An 18,780-nucleotide genomic window follows, 5' to 3' on the forward strand; every position below is an offset into this window, starting at 1 on the left:
GCTTGGGTTTTTTACACAATTTTAATTTGGGCCATGTTTAAGTTGGCTGTGTCCCTTTAAAGGGAAAAATGGGCAGAACTCACTACGTATTAAATTTTTTCCTATTAAATAATAGTCTTTTGAAATAGTTTAGCTATCTTTCTTTTTTTTCCCTCTGCAATACTTGTTTAACTCCCCCATCTCACACTCTCTTCCTCTTTCTCTCTATCCTTTGTAAAGCCAGTAATTTGTGTAATACTGCATTTAAAAACCTGTATCTCTGTAATTTGAGTCATGTGTTCAGGATGACAAAATTCCAGGCTAAATGTGGGTCTTTAATTTCTGTTGTGCAGTTGGCTGGGATGAGCCTTTCTGTATGTTACTTGTCTGGGCTTGCATATCTTGCCTTGGGTAAATGATGTGTCGTATTAGTGTTAAGTGCCTGTAAGGTTGTGCTTTGCTGATTTTGACAGGCAGCTTGAAAAAGTACAAACCAAATACAGATCAGCATGAGCACTGGTTTGCAAGCCATACTACTTTGTTCACTGCTGGATTGTGGCTGTTCCTCGTTGTAACTTACAGTTTCATTAACAGCTCACCGGGTCTGTTTATAAGACATTTTAATTCAAGGTGGATCTACTAAGATGTTAAATGATTGAGACATTATGGTTATTAGGAGACTCCACCCTAGTTACAACACTGAAATCTAAACATTACAATATTGCATTCATTTATACAAGAAACACAAATCATTACACTACCCATTATACTGTAACATGTGACTATTACTGCAGAGTGGGCTTAATCCAGAAGTCTCTGTTCAGTATTTCAACATTGTAACTCCAGGCATTCAAAACTCACAAGTTGGACCCCTCCCCCCAAAATCATGATATTTTCAAAAATAATAAACTTTGGGTTCTTTCTGGTTTTGAGCCTTTCAGAGGGACATGGTGTGAAGACTTTCTAGCCTGAGTGGTTTGTGGAGTACAGTCCTTTGAAACTTGCTTTCATTTTTAAAATGAAAGCTAAGATTCTCACATAATCAATCAGATGATGCCAGGAGCTGAGACTTGAATATTGTGAGAGTTGTGAAACTCTGGTTTTTACTTATTCAGGCAAAACTCCCATTCCACTCCCAAGTTAAATCCAAATGTGGTTCATTGAAGTCAATGGGAATTTTGCCTGAGTAAGGACTTGAGAAAAGGACTTCATGATTTTGCCCAGTATTACTGTATACTGGATCCACTATATTATTATTATACTATAGCGGAAGCAAATTTACAATCTAGAGGTGTCCAGTCTATGACCCCTGAGGATGCCTCAGACTGAAGCATCTGGATCAGCCTGTCACCATAGGGAGGTGACAAGGGGTGCAGCCTCCTCAGTGGCTTCCCATCACTGCTTCACCTACTGCCCCAGGCCAGGAACAGCTCTGGTGTGAGCTGGCAGCGCTGGGAGAAGCTGCTGTTCCTCTCTTCTGCAACTGCTTAACAGCTTCCTCACTGCTGGTCTGCCCGCATGCTAGGTTGCAGAGGGAGGAATGGGAGAGTAATTCTGGCTATAGGAGCCCCATGGAGAACAGGATAGGAGCCCAACTGGCTTTACCTGAGCCTAGGGGAGTCCCCAGGAAAGGTGGGATCCCTCCCAGCACACAGCCCCTCAGGACAACCCAGCAGAGGGGGAAATGAAGCTGAGAACTAACCGCGGACAGTTCTGATTCCCTGCCCTGAATCCAGGGACCATACGCCAGCTGGGTATAGCCAAAGAGCAGCACTCTCCAGCTACTCCCCATCCTGCCGTAACGTGACCCTCCCCAGCCCTGGCGGGCTCCCCATGCACCAGGGGCTGTGGCCTGTGGGGAAAGAGTTTCCCTTGCCAGCTGGTGGAAGGTGGGGCAGCCTGGCCCCTCTCACCCAGTGCTGGCATTATTTTGAGCTTTTTGCATATTTTGTTAATAAAACCAGCCTTGAAGAAAGAGACCTAGACCAAATGGTGGTTGGAGCCTTATTCTGTCTTCTGTGGCTGATGAGTGTGCCCACTAGTTTGCTGCTGAGTTTTAACTCCTTCTAACAGGCTAAATCAGCAGCAAAGCCCTACATCCTGCTGTCCCTTAAAGGAAAACACCACTGCAAGTCTTACCTTGTGTATCTGGTTTTTATCCTTTGAAAATTATTTTTTTTGCAAATTTGTATATTCCCTGTGACACTCTTTCCTCACCCCCAATAACTCCTTTTTATACTCCTCCAAGCCACAGTTCTCAGTTTGGGAAACCCAGATTATTGATTAGATGGACTATTAAAACCTTTTAATTTTCCTCCCTGGAGTCAGCTTAACACACTTGAAAATCTATAATGAACAAGCTACTGATAAGAGGGGCAGTGGTTTGCAGTTCAGTGTTTTGGTACCAGTTTTTTGGTACAGTAGCTCTGCCAGCCTCATCAGACTGAAGTCTTGCTTGAAGCATAGACAAGTGGACTTGTTACAAACCCAAGACAAAATCTGCCTGCACAAACAACTTGCAGAATCTTTCTTTTCTCTATTCATGGCATTTTGTATTTCTTACATTTCATTTACCTTGCAAACTAGTCTCTTTCCCTTTCTGGTTCTCATGCATTCAATGCAGCAGTGCTTAGGTAGCAAATACTGATGAGAATGTTGTATATACAAATAAGAAATATTTTCACAGATTTATTATTATGGTAGTTGTTGTTCTCAATTGCAGGAAAGCCTTCCCAACAGGTATATTGGTATGTTAGCATTTAGTGAAGTTTGTTTTTAAAACACAGTCAACATATTGGGTCAACACTACCTGACCCAGTGTCCCTTTGAATCTTACAATGCTGCAGAACTATGTATAACAGTTACTGTATCGGAAACACTAGATCCACTCCTTGCAAACTATTGAGGCAGAAAACTCTGTAATTTTCTGTCTTCGTATCCGTTGCTTAACATGAGCTACGAGTGTTGCTATAATTGATTACTGTGTGTGAAATAGCTAAATGTTACTGATTGTAATATACAGAACTCTTGTTAAACTCATTATTTTTTTATATTCAGGCAACCAGCTGGGATAAACTGAGTTGCTCTGTCCTTTTGAAAAAAGACTAAAAAGACTTGTGCACTGTCTCTCTTTAAGTAGTTCGTATTAAATTGAGGGTAGTTAACTTTTTTGAGGAAAAAGTAAATTTTTGACATTTGGGCTAAGGAAGTAGAATCTTTTCTTTAAGCCTGATGTATACGTTTAAATCAGTCTGAACCAGTATTAATTGAATACTCTTCTTAGTTCTTCATATCACCCTCCCCACATCCCTTATGCCAAGCCAATCTAGGAAGATTTTATTTATTTAACTTTCAATCAGAGAAACTATTTGAGCTTTGCTGGAGCACACTTCAATGTGAGAGTGAGACAAAGATGAGAGATGTAAGTTTAGATGAGTCATGGTTTATGCTAAAGAAAGTAATCTTATTCTGAACACTGTTGAAGGAAAACAAGAAATAGCATGAGATTACTACATTGCAGGGAAAATAATACTATATAGATGTAACATTAATGTTATATTGCTTATTAAATAAAATAATGAGCTGCTCCTAATCTGAGGGATTTATTAAAATTCTATGTTTAATGGAAATTAACAAATTCTAAAGCCTAAAGTAAAAATCAAACACACATCCTGAACTATCCCCATGAGATAACTAACATCTGCCAGCTTTATTACTTTTGGTACAGTACCACTATGTTTGGCACTGAATAAAATGAAAGGATGTAAGTCTGTGCTGCTTTACAAAATTGTGGTTCTACACACAAATTCACTTCATTTAAATATTATTTTGTATTCGTATTAATAAAAACCTTAGTAGTCTGAATTCAGAAGGCTCAGTGTTTGTGTTGCTGTTCACATTGCTTCTAAAATAGCACTGTAAGTGTTCATTGCACTTTACAGAGGAAAATTAGGGTATGGCTCTTGCACTGAGGATTTTAGAGTTGGTTAGATATTACGTGATGTGATGCAGAAAGAGATGACATCAAGCTTGAGGGTGGAACATAAGGGAGGTAGATTTACATAAAATAGGATGAAGACTGTATTGCAAGAATATGCCTGGTGGGCTCTTTTATTTTTTATTATTATATTATGTATTTGTTATTATTTTTAATAATTGACACACAGTAAATTAATATAATTGTTACAAACTGGCCCAGTTACCCACCAGGTGGTCAACAGTCCATTGCGCCTGGACCCAACTCTTTCTAGATCTGGGTCTCTAAAGCCCTTCTTTTGGCCATGGGATGCCACTGTCTTAGAAATGCAGTCAGCTGCGTCTGAGGCCTGGTCTATAGCTAAAACTTAGGTCAACCTCACTACATTGCTCAGGGGTGTGAAAAATTCACACCCTGAGAGATGTAAGTGAGCCAACCTAAGTGCCGGTGTAGTCAGTACTAGGTCGCCAGAAGAATTCTTCCATCAACCTACCTACTGCCTTTTGAAGGGGTGGATTAACTGCAACAATGGAAAAAACCCTTCCATTGCTGTCACAAGTGTCTACACGACAGCATTACACTGGCATAGCTACATCGCGACAGCTGTGCTGCTGTAGCATTTGTGGTATAGACAAGCCCTGAGACCTCCTGAGCCCCACCAGTTGCTTCCATATGCTCCCTCCATCCTGCTTGGGCAGTGGGCACTCTGGACTTACTTATTTAACCTCTTCAGAGACAAGGTGTGTAGCGGGAAAGCAAAGAACACAGGCTTAGTGAGAGAATTTCTTAATTTCACTGACTTTATTCTTAAAGTACTGCAGAGTTACAGATAATTGAAACTGACAAAGTCCTGAGACACACCCTCTTCTAGTCTGAGCTCACCTTGTTTATGAGTCTGAAGTTTTTCTGTGTTTCAGGCCGGGCAGCATCCCTCCTGCCCTCTCTCCTGTGTGTCATGGTGGTCGGCCCCCTGCACAGAGCAGACCCTGCTGTGAAATACCACCCTTTTCTGTGCCATGTGCTCAAACTGAGATGCTCCTGATCCACCAGTCATGCTTTTCCTTCCTGTCCCTGGTGGGCTTTCATGTTGAAGGACCATTATGTCATGGGGGTGGGCCAGTAGTTGGCTCATTCAAAGAGATAACCCCAGATTGCTCCATGATGGTCCTTCAACATGATGTAAAAAAAAAAAAATCCTGTCTCAGGCACAGGGCAGCTGTCTGGGATGCAGTACACGACCAGACTAGGGAAACCTCAGTGCCAGTATTTCCACACGTCATATAAAATACAGTACATACCATCATATCCCACTCTGCCACAATAATATTTTAATACATATTATTTTATTTTTATTATGGAAATGTCTAAGAGTCCCCTTCCCCCCAGAAAGGCCCCATTGTACTCAATACTGTCTAGCTTTGGTTTTAATTGAACTAACAATGATAAGTTCAATGTGAGAGTCATTGTAGAAGAGAGTTTGGAAAGAGGGGATCTGCTGAGAGATTAGAAGGAGGGAAGGGGGACTGAATAGTGTGCAGGATCAAGGAGCATATTCAGGCAGGATGGGGCAGCACAATATTCGGTGACTGTTCTTAGGTTTTAAAACTGTGGCCACAGAAATGTTTAGATGTCCTGAGGGGGTCGTTTAAATACTTATTCACATTTGATTTTGCCTAAGAATTTTTGCTCCTTTGCTTTCCTAACACTTTGCTTTCAACTTTTAGAACCTTTGAGAAGGTACAAATCTTACTACAGTGATGTCTATAGTACCTCCAGTGAAAGTCCATCGATTACTTCTTCTGAGCCAGATTTCAGGCAAGGTAAGAACTGTGACAAATAAAATAAAGACCAACTCAAAAGAAAGTAAACAAATGCACACACATGGAAGATTTAAAACAAAATCCAATGAGTACGCAGAAAACAAAAAGTCAAACTGGTAAATGACTAAGTAGCAGTAAAATATTAGTGGTTTGAATTGAAAAACTTTGTGACAGGGAAGTATATAATATAGCCAGCGCCGCACAAAGTTTTTTAATTCAAACCGCTAATATTTTACTGCTAATTAGTCCCTTACCAATTTGACTTTTTGTTCCGGCTTTGTTTATGCAATTACAGCAAGTGATTTACTCTCTCAAGGTTTCGCACATTTATTTTTTCTCTCTTCCAATTGTCCTGAAGTAAATACCTTTGTTGTTCTTTGTAATACCCACTACAAAAAATGCCTGCTTTCAGCTGTAATGATGAGTAGCACTCGCTGACCATGCCAACAAAGTAATTTTCTTTAGTAGTGTGTTGTGCAGTGTGGCTGTGCAGATGGGTGCTGCCTTCTCATCTGGTGCACAGCTGGCTGGCTTTCTAATTGGCCTAGCCTCCAGATTGCCCTGAGTCACACAGCTCAAGCTACTGAGGCGAATTCATGAAGTTCCGTATTGTGCCACCAGAGCTCCTCTTGTCCAAAAAGATGCTCATACACAGGGCGAGTTCAGAGTGGCTACAAAGCCTGCAACTTCAGCCCTGAGAGGAAAGGGCCCCTACCCAGGCAGCTACCTGCACTTCCTGCCCTTCAGAAGTTGCAGTCTGGCCCCTGCAGGGCTGGGAGATGGAGGCACATGGGGAATTTCCTCTTGTCCCCACAGGGAAGGTGGGGATGAGGGTGATTGATTGGGGCCTGTGAATGAAAGCCTGGCTTCAGGACTACAGAGAGCTGCCTGGCTCTTCAGCAGCAGAGCAGCCAGCTGGCTGCAATTTGAGATTTCTCACAGCCGGGTGAGCCCCTATGAAATTTGCCCAGCATGTAGGGGCATTGATTGGTAGGAGGGGGCAGAGCTGCTGAGGAGCAAGAGGCCTCCTGGAGCAGAAGCCCCCACTTCCAGCCATCACTCCCCTGCCTCCCTACCCTTCCCCCCCCCCCGAGCTCCCTTCCCTTTTTTACACACACACACACACACACACACACACACACACACACACACACACACACACACACCCTTCCCCCCTGAGCTCTCTTCCCTTTTTTACACACACTGCACACACACACATGCCCTTTCCCCCTGAGTTCCTTCCCTTTTTACACAACACGCAACCTGTACGCACGCACACACATGATCTTCCCCTCTGAGCCACCTTCCCTTTTTGTGTACACACACGTACCAGAGCCCTCTCCCCTCTGCACGCACCATACCAGAGCCCCTTGCCCTTTTACCCACAGACTCCCTTCTCGTTAATGCATCTTTCCTTCCTCTCCCCCCCCCCGATAACTACTCTGTTTTGTATTTATTTAAATTTTGTAAAGGCAAGCAATGTGAACTCTAGCTCCTGTTCAGCCATAATCCAGATGAGAATTAACAGGAACTTTCCATTTAAATTAGACAAGTTACAGACTCAAGCCATTGACATAGTTCAGTGGCACACACCAAAATATGACAGGACATCATAAATGTTTCTTGTAATTTGAGTTAACAAATCGTACATAATAATGGCTGCTTTATTGTGTTTCTTTTTCATGCCCTGTCTAAAAACCTGAGATGTATAAAAAGGATGTTATAATTAGAGCTGGTCGGGAACTTTTTTGCAACTTTTTTGTTGGGAAATGCTGATTCATCGGAACCCAAACTTTCTGCAGAAACGTATTACTTTTGATTAATTTTTTGTAGGGAAGGTTTCTCAGGCCTGGGATGGAATTTTTAGTCAAAAGCAGAGAGAGAAATACAGAGAAATGCCTCTGTGGTTAGGGTACTCACCTGGGTCTACTACGTCACAGGTACAAGTGCTAAGCACCAAGCTACTAGCTGTTCTGGAGTGGTCTCTCTTTCTGTTTCAAAAGGTCTTGGTTTTGCTCCACATCAGAACAAAAACATATGGAAACCTCAGAATTTTTCACAAAATGGAATTCTTGTTTTCTGGCCAGCCCTAGTTATAATCAAACACTTTAGGATTTCTTGGGCCTTTATTTTACTGTAGAGTCTGGAAGTACTTAAGTCTATTAAGGCCTAAAACAAATGGACACAAAAAAAAGGAGAAATTTGTATGTGGTACTTTAAACATCAGTTTTTTAAGAAGGGGGTATGTAAACCAATAAAGTTTGGGAACCACTTAGATGGCACAGCAGTAATCAATGACGCATATCTGAGAATGCTGCTGCTGTTTTCATATACTTAGGAAATGTATTCTGCAAGCTGCCGAGTACCTCCCACAAAGTGCTGAGGGCCATCCCCTCTTGTTGAAGACAGTGGGAGTTAAAAGTAGAGGTCTCTGCATCTTGCAGAATTGTGCCCTAATTGCAGTATTTCTGATGTTACTACACCTCTACCCCGATATAACACGAATTCGGATATAACGCGGTAAAGCAGTGCTCTGGGGCGGCGGGGCTGCGCACTCTGGCTGATCAAACCGAGTTCGATATAACGCGGTTTCACCTATAACGCAGTAAGATTTTTTGGCTCCCGAGGACAGTGTTATATCGAGGGAGAGGTGTATAAGTAAATATTGATTCTCTCATGGAGACCACATTAATAAATAGGACTTCTGTTGTCAAAAAGGAGAATCCAGTATTTCATAAACCATGGAGAGGGAGAAGAATCCAGGCAAAAATAAAAAGTGGAAGCTCCACAAGATAGTGATTTTTTAACTCCCTTGTTCTGAGTCAGATAATCTTTACCAGCTGCTGTGAAACTATTCCAGGCACATGATAATTTTCTACATATCAGTTTTGCCTCTTCATATTCAGATGACAATGAAACATTTGAAGTTAGAGAAGTATATTAACAATTCTGTATTTTAAACCCCTTGCAAACCTGTTTCTTCAAAGGATTATGCAGCAGCTCTCATCAGAGGGAAAACAATAGGATCTCTTTGAAAACTGAAATTGACTTCCTAATGCCAGTTTCTCTAATACTGTAATGCCATTGTGAAGTGCATATGAAACTGATCCTTTCTAAGTAATCTCATGTGTCTGATAAATCCTTGAATTTTAGATAGGATTCTTTTACATGGTTTCTAGCCCATTCAAGTATTAATTTATCTGTGTTTCCTTTTTATGTGCAAGTGAGAAGAAATGAGGGTTTAAAGAGAGATGACTCCGGTGCTGCTTTACCAGGAGCTGATGATATCTCTCCATCAAGTCAAGTTCATCCTCTAAGGTCAAGGTAAACTGCGTGAAATCATCATATTTTACAGTTCTGGCTCTTTCTCACAGTAATTATTCTTTAGTTGCAATCAAATCATTTATTTCACTATCTGTCCTAAACTTCCGTTTCGTGTTGCAAGTAGTAGTAAATCATGTGCCCTATTCTGCTCTAGAGGTGGCAGCATTTCAGCAGTGGGTATTTCTTCCAATAGAAGTCTCATGACACATCCGGGAAGAAATGTAATCATGGCAAGTAAGAATCTGATAAATGGAAGTTGGGTTGGGCCCTAAATTATTGTCTTAATTATCAGAGGCTCAGGTAATATCTTCAGCTAGGAGGTATGGTAATCATTTTTTACTTCAAGCATGCCTTTTAAAAAAAGCATTATTGAAAATGTCGACACACTGAAGGACTGTTGCAAAATTGTTCATTTTTGGATCATACCCTTATTATAATGTGACTGCTGAATGAGTCAAAGAGCCATGCAGCAGGATAGTTACTGCAGACAGCAGACAGATGACTATAAGCTATTGTTCATTGTCTGTACAGGTAACACCAAACATAATTTTACACTGACTGGTAGGGCCATTTTATCCATGGTGTACAGCCACCAGAATGTATCATACTGTAGAGTGGACACTGTTTCTTCCTAAGACAAGGTGGATGAGGTAATATTTTTATTGGACCAACTTCTGTTGGTGAGAGAAACAAGCTTCTGAGCTACACAGAGCTCTCCTTCAGGTCTGGGAAAGGCACTCAGAGTGTCACAGCTAAACACAAGCTGGAACAGATCGTTTAGCATAAGTAGTTAACATGTATTTCCAAAGACCATTCAAGGCGAAGAGGCCTCTTAACACCTCTTCAGTCATAGGGAGGAAAGGCGGGGAGGGGAAAGGAGCTTTTGAGGGGGGCTGTTTTTAGGTAATAGATTGTTGTAATAAGACATAAATCCAGTGTCTATTCAGTCCATGATTTTTAGAGTTGAGCAAAGATATGAATTTAAGCTCCCAGGCTCATCTTGTGAAAGTGTTGTGCAGGTTTCCTTTGAAGATAAGGACTGATAAGTCAGCTATAAGCTATGCCTACACCGCGCACTTCACAACAGTGTGGCAGTGCCGCTGCAGGCGCACCGTAGTAAGGTGTGCAGTGTAGACACTCTTTGTCACTGGGAGAGAGCTCTCCCAGCGACAAAATAAAACCACCCCCAAGAAGGGGCAGCAGCTTCATCGCTGTGAGAGTGTCTCCCGCCGCCGAAACTCTGTCCACACCGGCACTTTTCGTTGTTACAACTTTTGTCATTTGGGGAGGTGTCTTTTCCACACCCATGAGTGATGAAAATTTTAATAACGAAAGTGAAATTTAGACATGGCCATAGAGCGATCTCTCTGTGAAAAGTGTTCACCCACAGGTGATAGGGCATTTTTGTCTTTTATCATTTTCCTGTGTGAGTTTATTCGAGAGCATAGTGACTGGTTGCACCCACGTAGTTGTTGTTGCGGCATTTCGTGCACTGGATGAGGTACCCCATATGTTGTGACAGACATCTTGAAAGGCATGTTGTGAGGAGTGCTGATCATTGTAGCTGTGGAGATATGTCTGAAGGTTTTGCATCTGTTTTTCTGGTAGGGTCTGGTGTCACTTTGAGTTAATGTGTCCTGGTCAGAGGAGTGGTTGCTTCTGACGATGAGCTTGAAACGGTTGATGGGTTGTTTGAAGGCCAGAAGAGAGGGCTCAGGAAAGATTTCTTTCAGGATGGGTCCTCATCAAATGTGGGTTGTAGTTGTTTGATTATACTCCCTATGGGTTCCAATGTGGGATAGTAAGTGACAACTAGGGGTGTGCGCTCAGAGAGGGTTTTACAGAACTTGGTCCAGTAAAAGATATTACCTCACCTACCTTGTCTCTGTAATATCCAAGGACCGACATTGCTACAACAACACTATATACAACTATTTTTCCTGTCAGCTTTCTCATTAAAATGGCATGTTAATGGTATAATTGAAAAAGCAGGTCCTACTTCATGTATCTTCTAGCTAGAGTATGTTGCAACATCTGCTATATATTAAAGGTTATATAAGAGTTTCCATTCTAAAGTGCCATTTTTTTCACTTGCTTAAAGCTTTCACAAACTTTCACCTTTCAGGCTTAAATTTCTCATGTCTCCTCTCTGCCAGATGACAAATCACTCTGGAAAGTATAACCAAAAGTGGTTCAGATATTTTTGTATAGTAAGAGAGTGGGAAAATACCGTTTTAACAACTCTTGGCCTCAACTGTTTGGGGTATATTGGTGGCAGGATCCCTGCCTCATTCTGTAAGATGTCTGTGAACACATACGCAGGGCCGGTGCAACCCATTAGGTGACCTAGGCGGTCGCCTAGGGCGCTACAATTTTGGGGGCGGCGACCACGGCAGTATTTCGGCAGCGGGACCTTCCGCCACCTGTGTGAGGGGCGGTATTTCAGGGCGGGGCCTTCCGCTACCTAGGGCGGCAGAAAAGCTGGCAGCGCTCCTGCACATACGTATTAAGATACAGTTTGCAAAGCAGTCCTGCCTCATCCCATGCAGAAAGGGAAAGTACATCTGGAAATGGGAGCCATTTCAGAGACTGTAGAAGGGCTCCTTAGAAGGACCAATCCCTCATGTCTAGGATGGTGTGGAGTGACCAAAGCAGAGAGCCACACATTGAACAATGAGATTAAAATAAAAGTTGAATACGTTCTTTGTGCATTGTGCACCATAAACTCAGTGCCATGAATGAGGCAGTGCTCCTATGGACAAATAGGTGCTCATGTAATTAAAAATTGTGTCTTCACACATATGCCCAAAGGAGCAGAATTAAAGTTGCATGAGCAATCTTAATTTTGACATTTCCAAACTTTTCAATGCTTCATTTGACAGCTATCACATTTTTACATGTGTGTTTTGTGTGAAATTATTCTGTACAAAATGTTTTGTTTATTTGTGTGTGTATTAGTGTGTAGGAGACACTCTGCAGAAATTGAGTAGACACATATTGTGTTGCATGACTATATATACTTGCACACACAGTGCATGCCCGTGTATGTAATGTATAGACATGTACACAAACAGTAGGTGTGTAGACTGTATTAGGGATCTGGTTCTTCTTGATGTAGGAGATTTTTGACCAGTTCATGAGCTTTTAAAGCAAGTTTTATAGTAGTGTGCTACAGATTCCTGTTTCGTGGAGTCCCATTGGAAAATAGTGTTGTATGTTTCTATGGTGTCTTTTCTTATCCTAACTCCAAATCAAAAGAGACTTTCCTACCAGAGTAAATGGGAAAAAGGAAACTATTTTCTACACAAAGAGTAATCTTATAATTTTCTACATTTCCTTTACCATCATTTTCCTCTATTTGACTACTTCTGCTGCTGCTAAGTCCTGTGAGAATTATCATTGAAATGATGGTGAAGTCACAGATTGGACATTATGACTGAACTGCAGGATAAAGCAGCAGTAGTAGGTAGGCAGTGAGAGAGGGTGAGATCTTTTGCTTTATTTACAAGGCACTTCGGATATGGTAAGGAATGTGTGATATGAAAGTGACTCAGACTGTTGAAGTGCTGCCAATTTGACCAGTGAAAGGTCCTTCTTTAAGGCAGTGAGAACATGCTTTCTCTTAGTTCACTTTATTGTCTTGCTTTCCTTTATCTATCTCTTTTAAGATTAGTAAATTTAATGGTAGTAATTTGTATTATATGAAATCTAGAGGGGAAAATATTGCTTTGAAAATGCAAATCATTTGTTTTGCTTAGAGATGAGTTGAGCTGGAAAGTTCAGAGCTGTTCTGATCTTAGATTCAGTGATATTTGGATCCAGAGTTTGTTTGGGGCCATCATTCCACTTTTACTTAAAGTGCTATTTTCTCTGAGAAAGTACTCAAAAAGGGCAATGTTGGGTAGCATGTTTATTGTTTTTAATGATTTCCATAATCTTGCTCTCTTCCCAAGTTCAGACATGGCTTTTCTAAATGCCAGCCCAGCAAATGCATCTGAGGTCTGAAAGTCAAACTGGATTCTTAAAGTATAATGATTTTGAAACCACACTTTGCTCTCAATTATAACTTAGAAGCCCCACTGAAAACAGTGGAGCTGCGCAGCTAAAACCCAGATCAGAATTTGATCCTGCAGTAGAAGCTTAGTTAACATTACTATTGATTGTATGAGACAGAATAGAAAAAAGTTCACTCTCCAATAGATGTATGGACTTTGCAGTGCTTACAAGTGTAAAAAGTAGCCATAATTTCCTATTGACATTGAAGAGAGCACGTACAGTACAGCTCAGAGAGCAGATCTGTGAAGTAAGAAGGTGCCATTTTTACAAAAACACTTCTCAGAGTTCAGATTCACTTTCTCGTATTATGGAAATTTACAGCTACTGAAGTACATTTCAATGCCGCAACACCCGGCCCACTGCACACACACACCTCTAAGGAGAGCAGACTGCCAGGTTTTAATTTTTTCAAGATGCTGTTCCCTACTTGCGGTTGTAAATCAACCCTGCCCTATTCATCCATCCACGAAAAATGTCCAGTTGGCTGGAATCTAGCATGTAATTGTTAGTTCTTTTTTGGTCCTGTGAGTTCAGGGTACTGTGAAGTGTATATGAGTAGTTATGATATAGTGATCCCTTTAGTATTTGATGGCACATTTCTTTGTTTTGATTGACACTATTCAGAGATAATCTCTATACAAACACAAATCTCTGTATCTTGTTCATAAAATTCACTGCTCTTGTAGCATACACTTAGGGGCAGCCTGCTTAATTATACTTGCAACAACCATTATAAAAGAGCAGGTTTGTAATAGGTGCAAAACTTGGGATAATAGAAATATATAGATTGTGTCAGAAGATTGGTAAAGTTGTTCAGAATCTTCAGCCTATCAAAAGTGTGCTGTTCACATGGGCCGGTCTAGTAAGAAGATTTTTGGCACAATCATAATATCTGGCCCTTGCAAAGAGCTGTACATCTCGAAGTTCTTTACAAAAGTTGGTCAGCAGCAGGAATCCTCTCCATTTAATGGAAGGGAAATGCCAGTCTGGTGACCTGTCTGCTGAATCATGCTAGCTCCCTATGTAAATCATTGCAAAGCAAGGGTCCTCTATTTGTAGTTCATTTACCTTAACAGTTAAGTCAGCTGCATCTGTGCAGGTGTTGCATTTGCCCAATATACCTCCAAGTTTTAAATGTAAAAAGCAAACAAACCCTTAATAAAAATGTGGTGGATCTGCTTAAGTGATTTATACACAGGCTGTACCTCAAAAATAAATGAATATATAGGTATATATTTTTTCCAAATAATAAAATTAGTCACCATAGTATAGATATATTATTAAAAAGTCATTTTTCAATTTGAGGGGCAAATAATTCCTGATATAGCCTGTTGAAACTTATCTCATATTTTAATATCCCACTTGCTAACTCTCAGAGATACTCGTGTTCAAAATGTGGCTTATCTCAGCCAAAGCCCAACCTTTAACCTTGATCCCACCCAGGCTTATATACATACTTAACTTTGTCCACTGTGAATAGTTCCACAGCAGGAATGGGGAACTACTTTAATAGTTTCACAGCAGGGGACTATGCTGTATGTAAAGATAAGCATGTGTGTAACTCTTTGTGGGACTGAGGCCTTATCTCATTACTTGACCCTGCATGAACATTCTCTTAGGTCTGCTGTAGGATGGAGCAAAGCATGGAGATGTGAGAGGGGAAACAATATAATAGAAGCTGCAGATTAGGTGATGAAGTAAATAGCTTTTTCTATAAATACTCTATTTTTCACCCAAGCCTCCATTAAAGAAACACACTAGTATCTTAAGCAATTTGTTAGCATGCTTGCAACTCAAAAATGACTGAGTTTGCTTTTGATTGTTTAAATCCCTCCTGTTGTGAAAATTTTCTATGCCATTTAATGTCCAGAGTGAAGCAGATTTAACAGAATATCCAGATTTTATGTAGACACAGTTGCCCTATTCTTAGCATTGTATTCATGAGAATCACTGTTATGGAAAAGTGTGTGTGTGTGTGTATATATGTGTACACACAGATACATATACACACACACACTTTTCCATAACATGCACCATCTGCTTAGCTGGTTTTATCTGTTCTAAATACGTCTGCTTTTTAGATCTAACAATTAATTTTTTTAAGTCTAAATATGTACAACAATATTCTTTTCTTGCCTTAGAAGGCTGTAAATCAGATTTTAGTGTGAAAGACTGTATTTTTATGACATGTGTTTACCCTTGATAGTAGTAAATAATAATGGAAAACCTTAACTACAGTTTCACAAAGGTGTAATTAACTGAATTCATAATTCGTTGTGGTATGTAACTGTTAAGATGATTTATTTCTATGATACCCATCACCCTAGTGTTTGGTCACAATTGACATACATGTAAAGCTAACAAGAGTTTCTTTTAGAAGTATACAAAGCTCTCTGACCTCCTCCATCCCTTCAAATTTAAAGGGATGGAGGAGGTCGTACCCCCCCACCCCCCCGCCGCTTTGTATGTGTTTAACATCAGGAACGTCAGGACTTGGCTTCCCTGTTTTGGCTAGGAACTGCTTGCGGGACTGGAGAATGAGTGAAATTATGGCATCCAAGAGATTGGTTGGTGCCCCAGCAAGAGCATCAGGAGGCAATGTGCCTCAGGGAGCTCTCTTGGGGACCGGGTATGTCTACAGCGCAGATGTAAGGTGTAATTATAGTCTGGGTAGTTAAACCGGTGCTAGCTTTAATCTAGCTAGCATGAGTGAGATAGCAGAGAAGACGCAGCGGCATGGGCTAGCAACCCAAGTATATACATAAGGTCCCTGGCTTGTACTGGGGCAGCCAATCAGTGCTGAAGCCTTTGTCATTATATCTTCACTACTATTGTTACCTGTGCTAGCTAGATTTGCCTACCTGCACTACAATTACACCTTAATTTTCAGTGTAGACATACCTTTGGAGGGAAATGCATTCATTTGCACCCACGCAGGGACCAGTCCCAGCAGACTTTTTATCTGCTATAGGACTTTCCTTTCCCAGCCGAGGGAGCAGGTGGGGTGCTTTTCACCAATGGAAATGTCCTGGCTGTGGGTCCCAAGTATATATACCACACACATTTGATTCCTTCTGAGTAAGCAGCCTGCAAAAAAGAAGAAATCAAGTATATTTGTGCCCTTTTTTGATGTATAAAGAAGTCTTGAAAATAGCTTTTGCCCAAAAAAGTATATTTTTCCTTCTTGTGATGACTTTGTTCTTGTTTTGTTTTTGTGTTTTGGGTGGTTTGGGGTTTGTTTTTGTTTTTTGACTTAAGAAAAGTAGTTCTTTCCTCTTTTTCCTGGCAGGCTCCTTGGATGGCCAGAGTACTTGATTCAGAGCTTTCTCTGCCCTCAAATGCGTGGGAGGCATTGAATCTTTCACAAATACCACTTAGGAGAAATGTCTTTTTTTCCCCCCCAGACTCTTTGTTATATAGACATTACCAAAAGCCAACAAAAGGGCAAGATTGACTTATCCGATTTTAAAAGACAAGATCTCCCTTTCCAGCAGAGTGAGCAATGTTAAAATACGACGTTTTACAGGAATCTGAATGCCGAATGTTTTGAACTGTATCTGATTCGGGCAAAGATGTTTCGTCTTACAGTCCCATCTAAGTAATTAATAGAGACTTGCTACAGAAATATAGTTGGAAGTATTATGTAAGACTATTAAATGCTGTCTAGTTTATGCATTCCGGATACTTTTAAATGCCAGATTTTAAAGCATACTTATCCATTCCTCTTGCTGGAAAGAGAGGTCTGATCTTTTTCAGAACACTGTTAGGTTTTTTTTCCAGCTATAGATTCGTTGTTTTTTTGGTGGCATTGTGTTTTTGGTAGAGAGACTGCAATTGCACATTTATTCCCATACAATAAATGACAAACAGTGGTGGAAACTTGGAGTATTCCTGGTATTTTCTATATTAATATATTGCTGTAGGCTGTTTCAGTCCAGGAATACTCTGCCTTAACTCCTCAGTGGCTGAATAAATAAATGTCACAAAAAATAATTACACTACACTACAGATTTCCTGCTTTGTCTCATCTAGGTTCTTACTCTGTACCCATCACCATGGTGACTTAGTGCTTAACTGTATTTTAATCATAACTGTATCTTTTTCCTCCCCTCCAACTAAGTAGGCAATATGAAGCAGCACCTGAAGGCAACCTGATAAGCCAAGAAATAATGTTAAAGCGTCAAGAAGAGGAAATGATACAGCTGCAGGCTAGAATGGCTCTTAGGCAGTCTCGACTAAGCCTCTACCCAGGAGACCTGAGTAGGACATCAATGCTGGACATCACTAGAGACCCTCTGAGAGAGATAGCATTGGAAACAGCCATGACCCAAAGAAAACTGAGGGTAACATTTTAACATATTTGCACTCCTAATATTCGTTTCAGTGGAGCATTGCCTCAACTTATTTTAAAGACTGAAATTCAAGTCTATGGTGCTTAGAGTTCCAAAGTCATTTCTGTTTGTCCAGAATCGAAGCTGCCATTCACAAAATAAATATAAAGTTGGCTGGTTTTTCTGATTGGAAAGAACGCCCTCGTGTAAGCCTTGCAGATTCTGTACCCATGCATCCTAAAACAGCATCAAGAGACCTTTTTAGTTTATTGTTTTATTCGAAAACAAACCTTCACCACTTAAATGTCACAGCTGTTCACTACTTCACTGCCAAATAGCACTACAAGCAATTTATTAGGGATGTTCATTCCTACTGTCCTGGTACGCTCTGCTTTTTTCAATCATTTTTATGGGCATTTCATATGCTATGTGTTCGAACAGCACAGAGATCATTAAGCAAACAGGACAACTGTGTCTGGCTTTGACATCAGTAGGCATCTCAGCCATTCCCATCTTAATTACAGTTCCTCCCCTCGGTCCCCTACCCACTCCCCCCAGCAAGTTATCATTCATGATTTATAATGGTGAGAAATGCTTCTTTCCATTCAAACTCTCTGGATGCTGGGAACTAAATGGGGAACTAAATAGTGGAACTAATGGGGGCCACTACCTGTCGGGTTCTGGAATCCATTTTCTCTGTTGGTTCTCCAGTCACCTGTTAATTGAATCTCATCTTCACTCCATACACGCTTTTCTCGCTCACCCTAGTCATTCTGTAGATTCTTACTTTCCCCAACAGGCCCAGGAAATCTTTTCCCCTGTCCCTCACCAGGCCAGGGAGGATGACCTGAAAACAACAGCAACTTCTGCCCTTGTAACAGGATTTGGTTCTCTCTGTCCCCAGCAGGTTGTAAGAGGGGGCCTACCAAGGAGAAGAGGGGCCTGGGGGATTCTGCTGGCCTCTTGGCACACAGCCATAGGCCAGCCCATCACTGAGTCCTTGTACAAGTTTCTCTTTCTCCTCTTGAGTTCAGGCCCTTCCCCTGCCATCTTGAAATGTAAGCAGGGTCTCAGGGTTGGAAGAGAGGAGGAGACTCAGACATGCAAATAGAGTGCCTGATGATAGGAGGAGTCAGTCTGAGGCCCTCTGCTACTGTGTGCCCTGAACTGCATCAGCTTAAAAAAATAAAACTGCTCTTAGGCCATCCCGGCTCCTGTTCATGACCCAGGATAATGTCCCCTCCGTGTCTCTCTTTGACCCACAGCACTTTGCCAAGTCGTTCATCTAGGATCT

At 41.1% G+C, this 18,780-nt stretch overlaps 1 protein-coding gene across 8 annotated transcripts in view; it reads left to right on the forward strand.

The window, feature by feature from the left end:
• PTPN13 (protein tyrosine phosphatase non-receptor type 13) overlaps nucleotides 1–18,780 on the forward strand; it is a 185,043-nt gene that overhangs the window by 107,446 nt on the left and 58,817 nt on the right. For 7 of the 8 annotated variants that reach the window (XM_054030081.1, XM_054030082.1, XM_054030085.1 and 4 more), the window contains exons 8-10: nucleotides 5,680–5,775; nucleotides 9,000–9,099; nucleotides 17,276–17,498. In XM_054030081.1, the coding sequence (XP_053886056.1) occupies nucleotides 5,680–5,775; nucleotides 9,000–9,099; nucleotides 17,276–17,498 (419 nt within the window). The remainder of the gene's footprint in view (nucleotides 1–5,679; nucleotides 5,776–8,999; nucleotides 9,100–17,275; nucleotides 17,499–18,780) is intronic. The other variant, XM_054030083.1, reaches the window with a different exon arrangement.

The sequence above is a fragment of the Malaclemys terrapin genome, chromosome 5 (assembly GCF_027887155.1).
Source record: "Malaclemys terrapin pileata isolate rMalTer1 chromosome 5, rMalTer1.hap1, whole genome shotgun sequence".
Classification (NCBI taxonomy): Eukaryota; Metazoa; Chordata; order Testudines; family Emydidae; genus Malaclemys; species Malaclemys terrapin.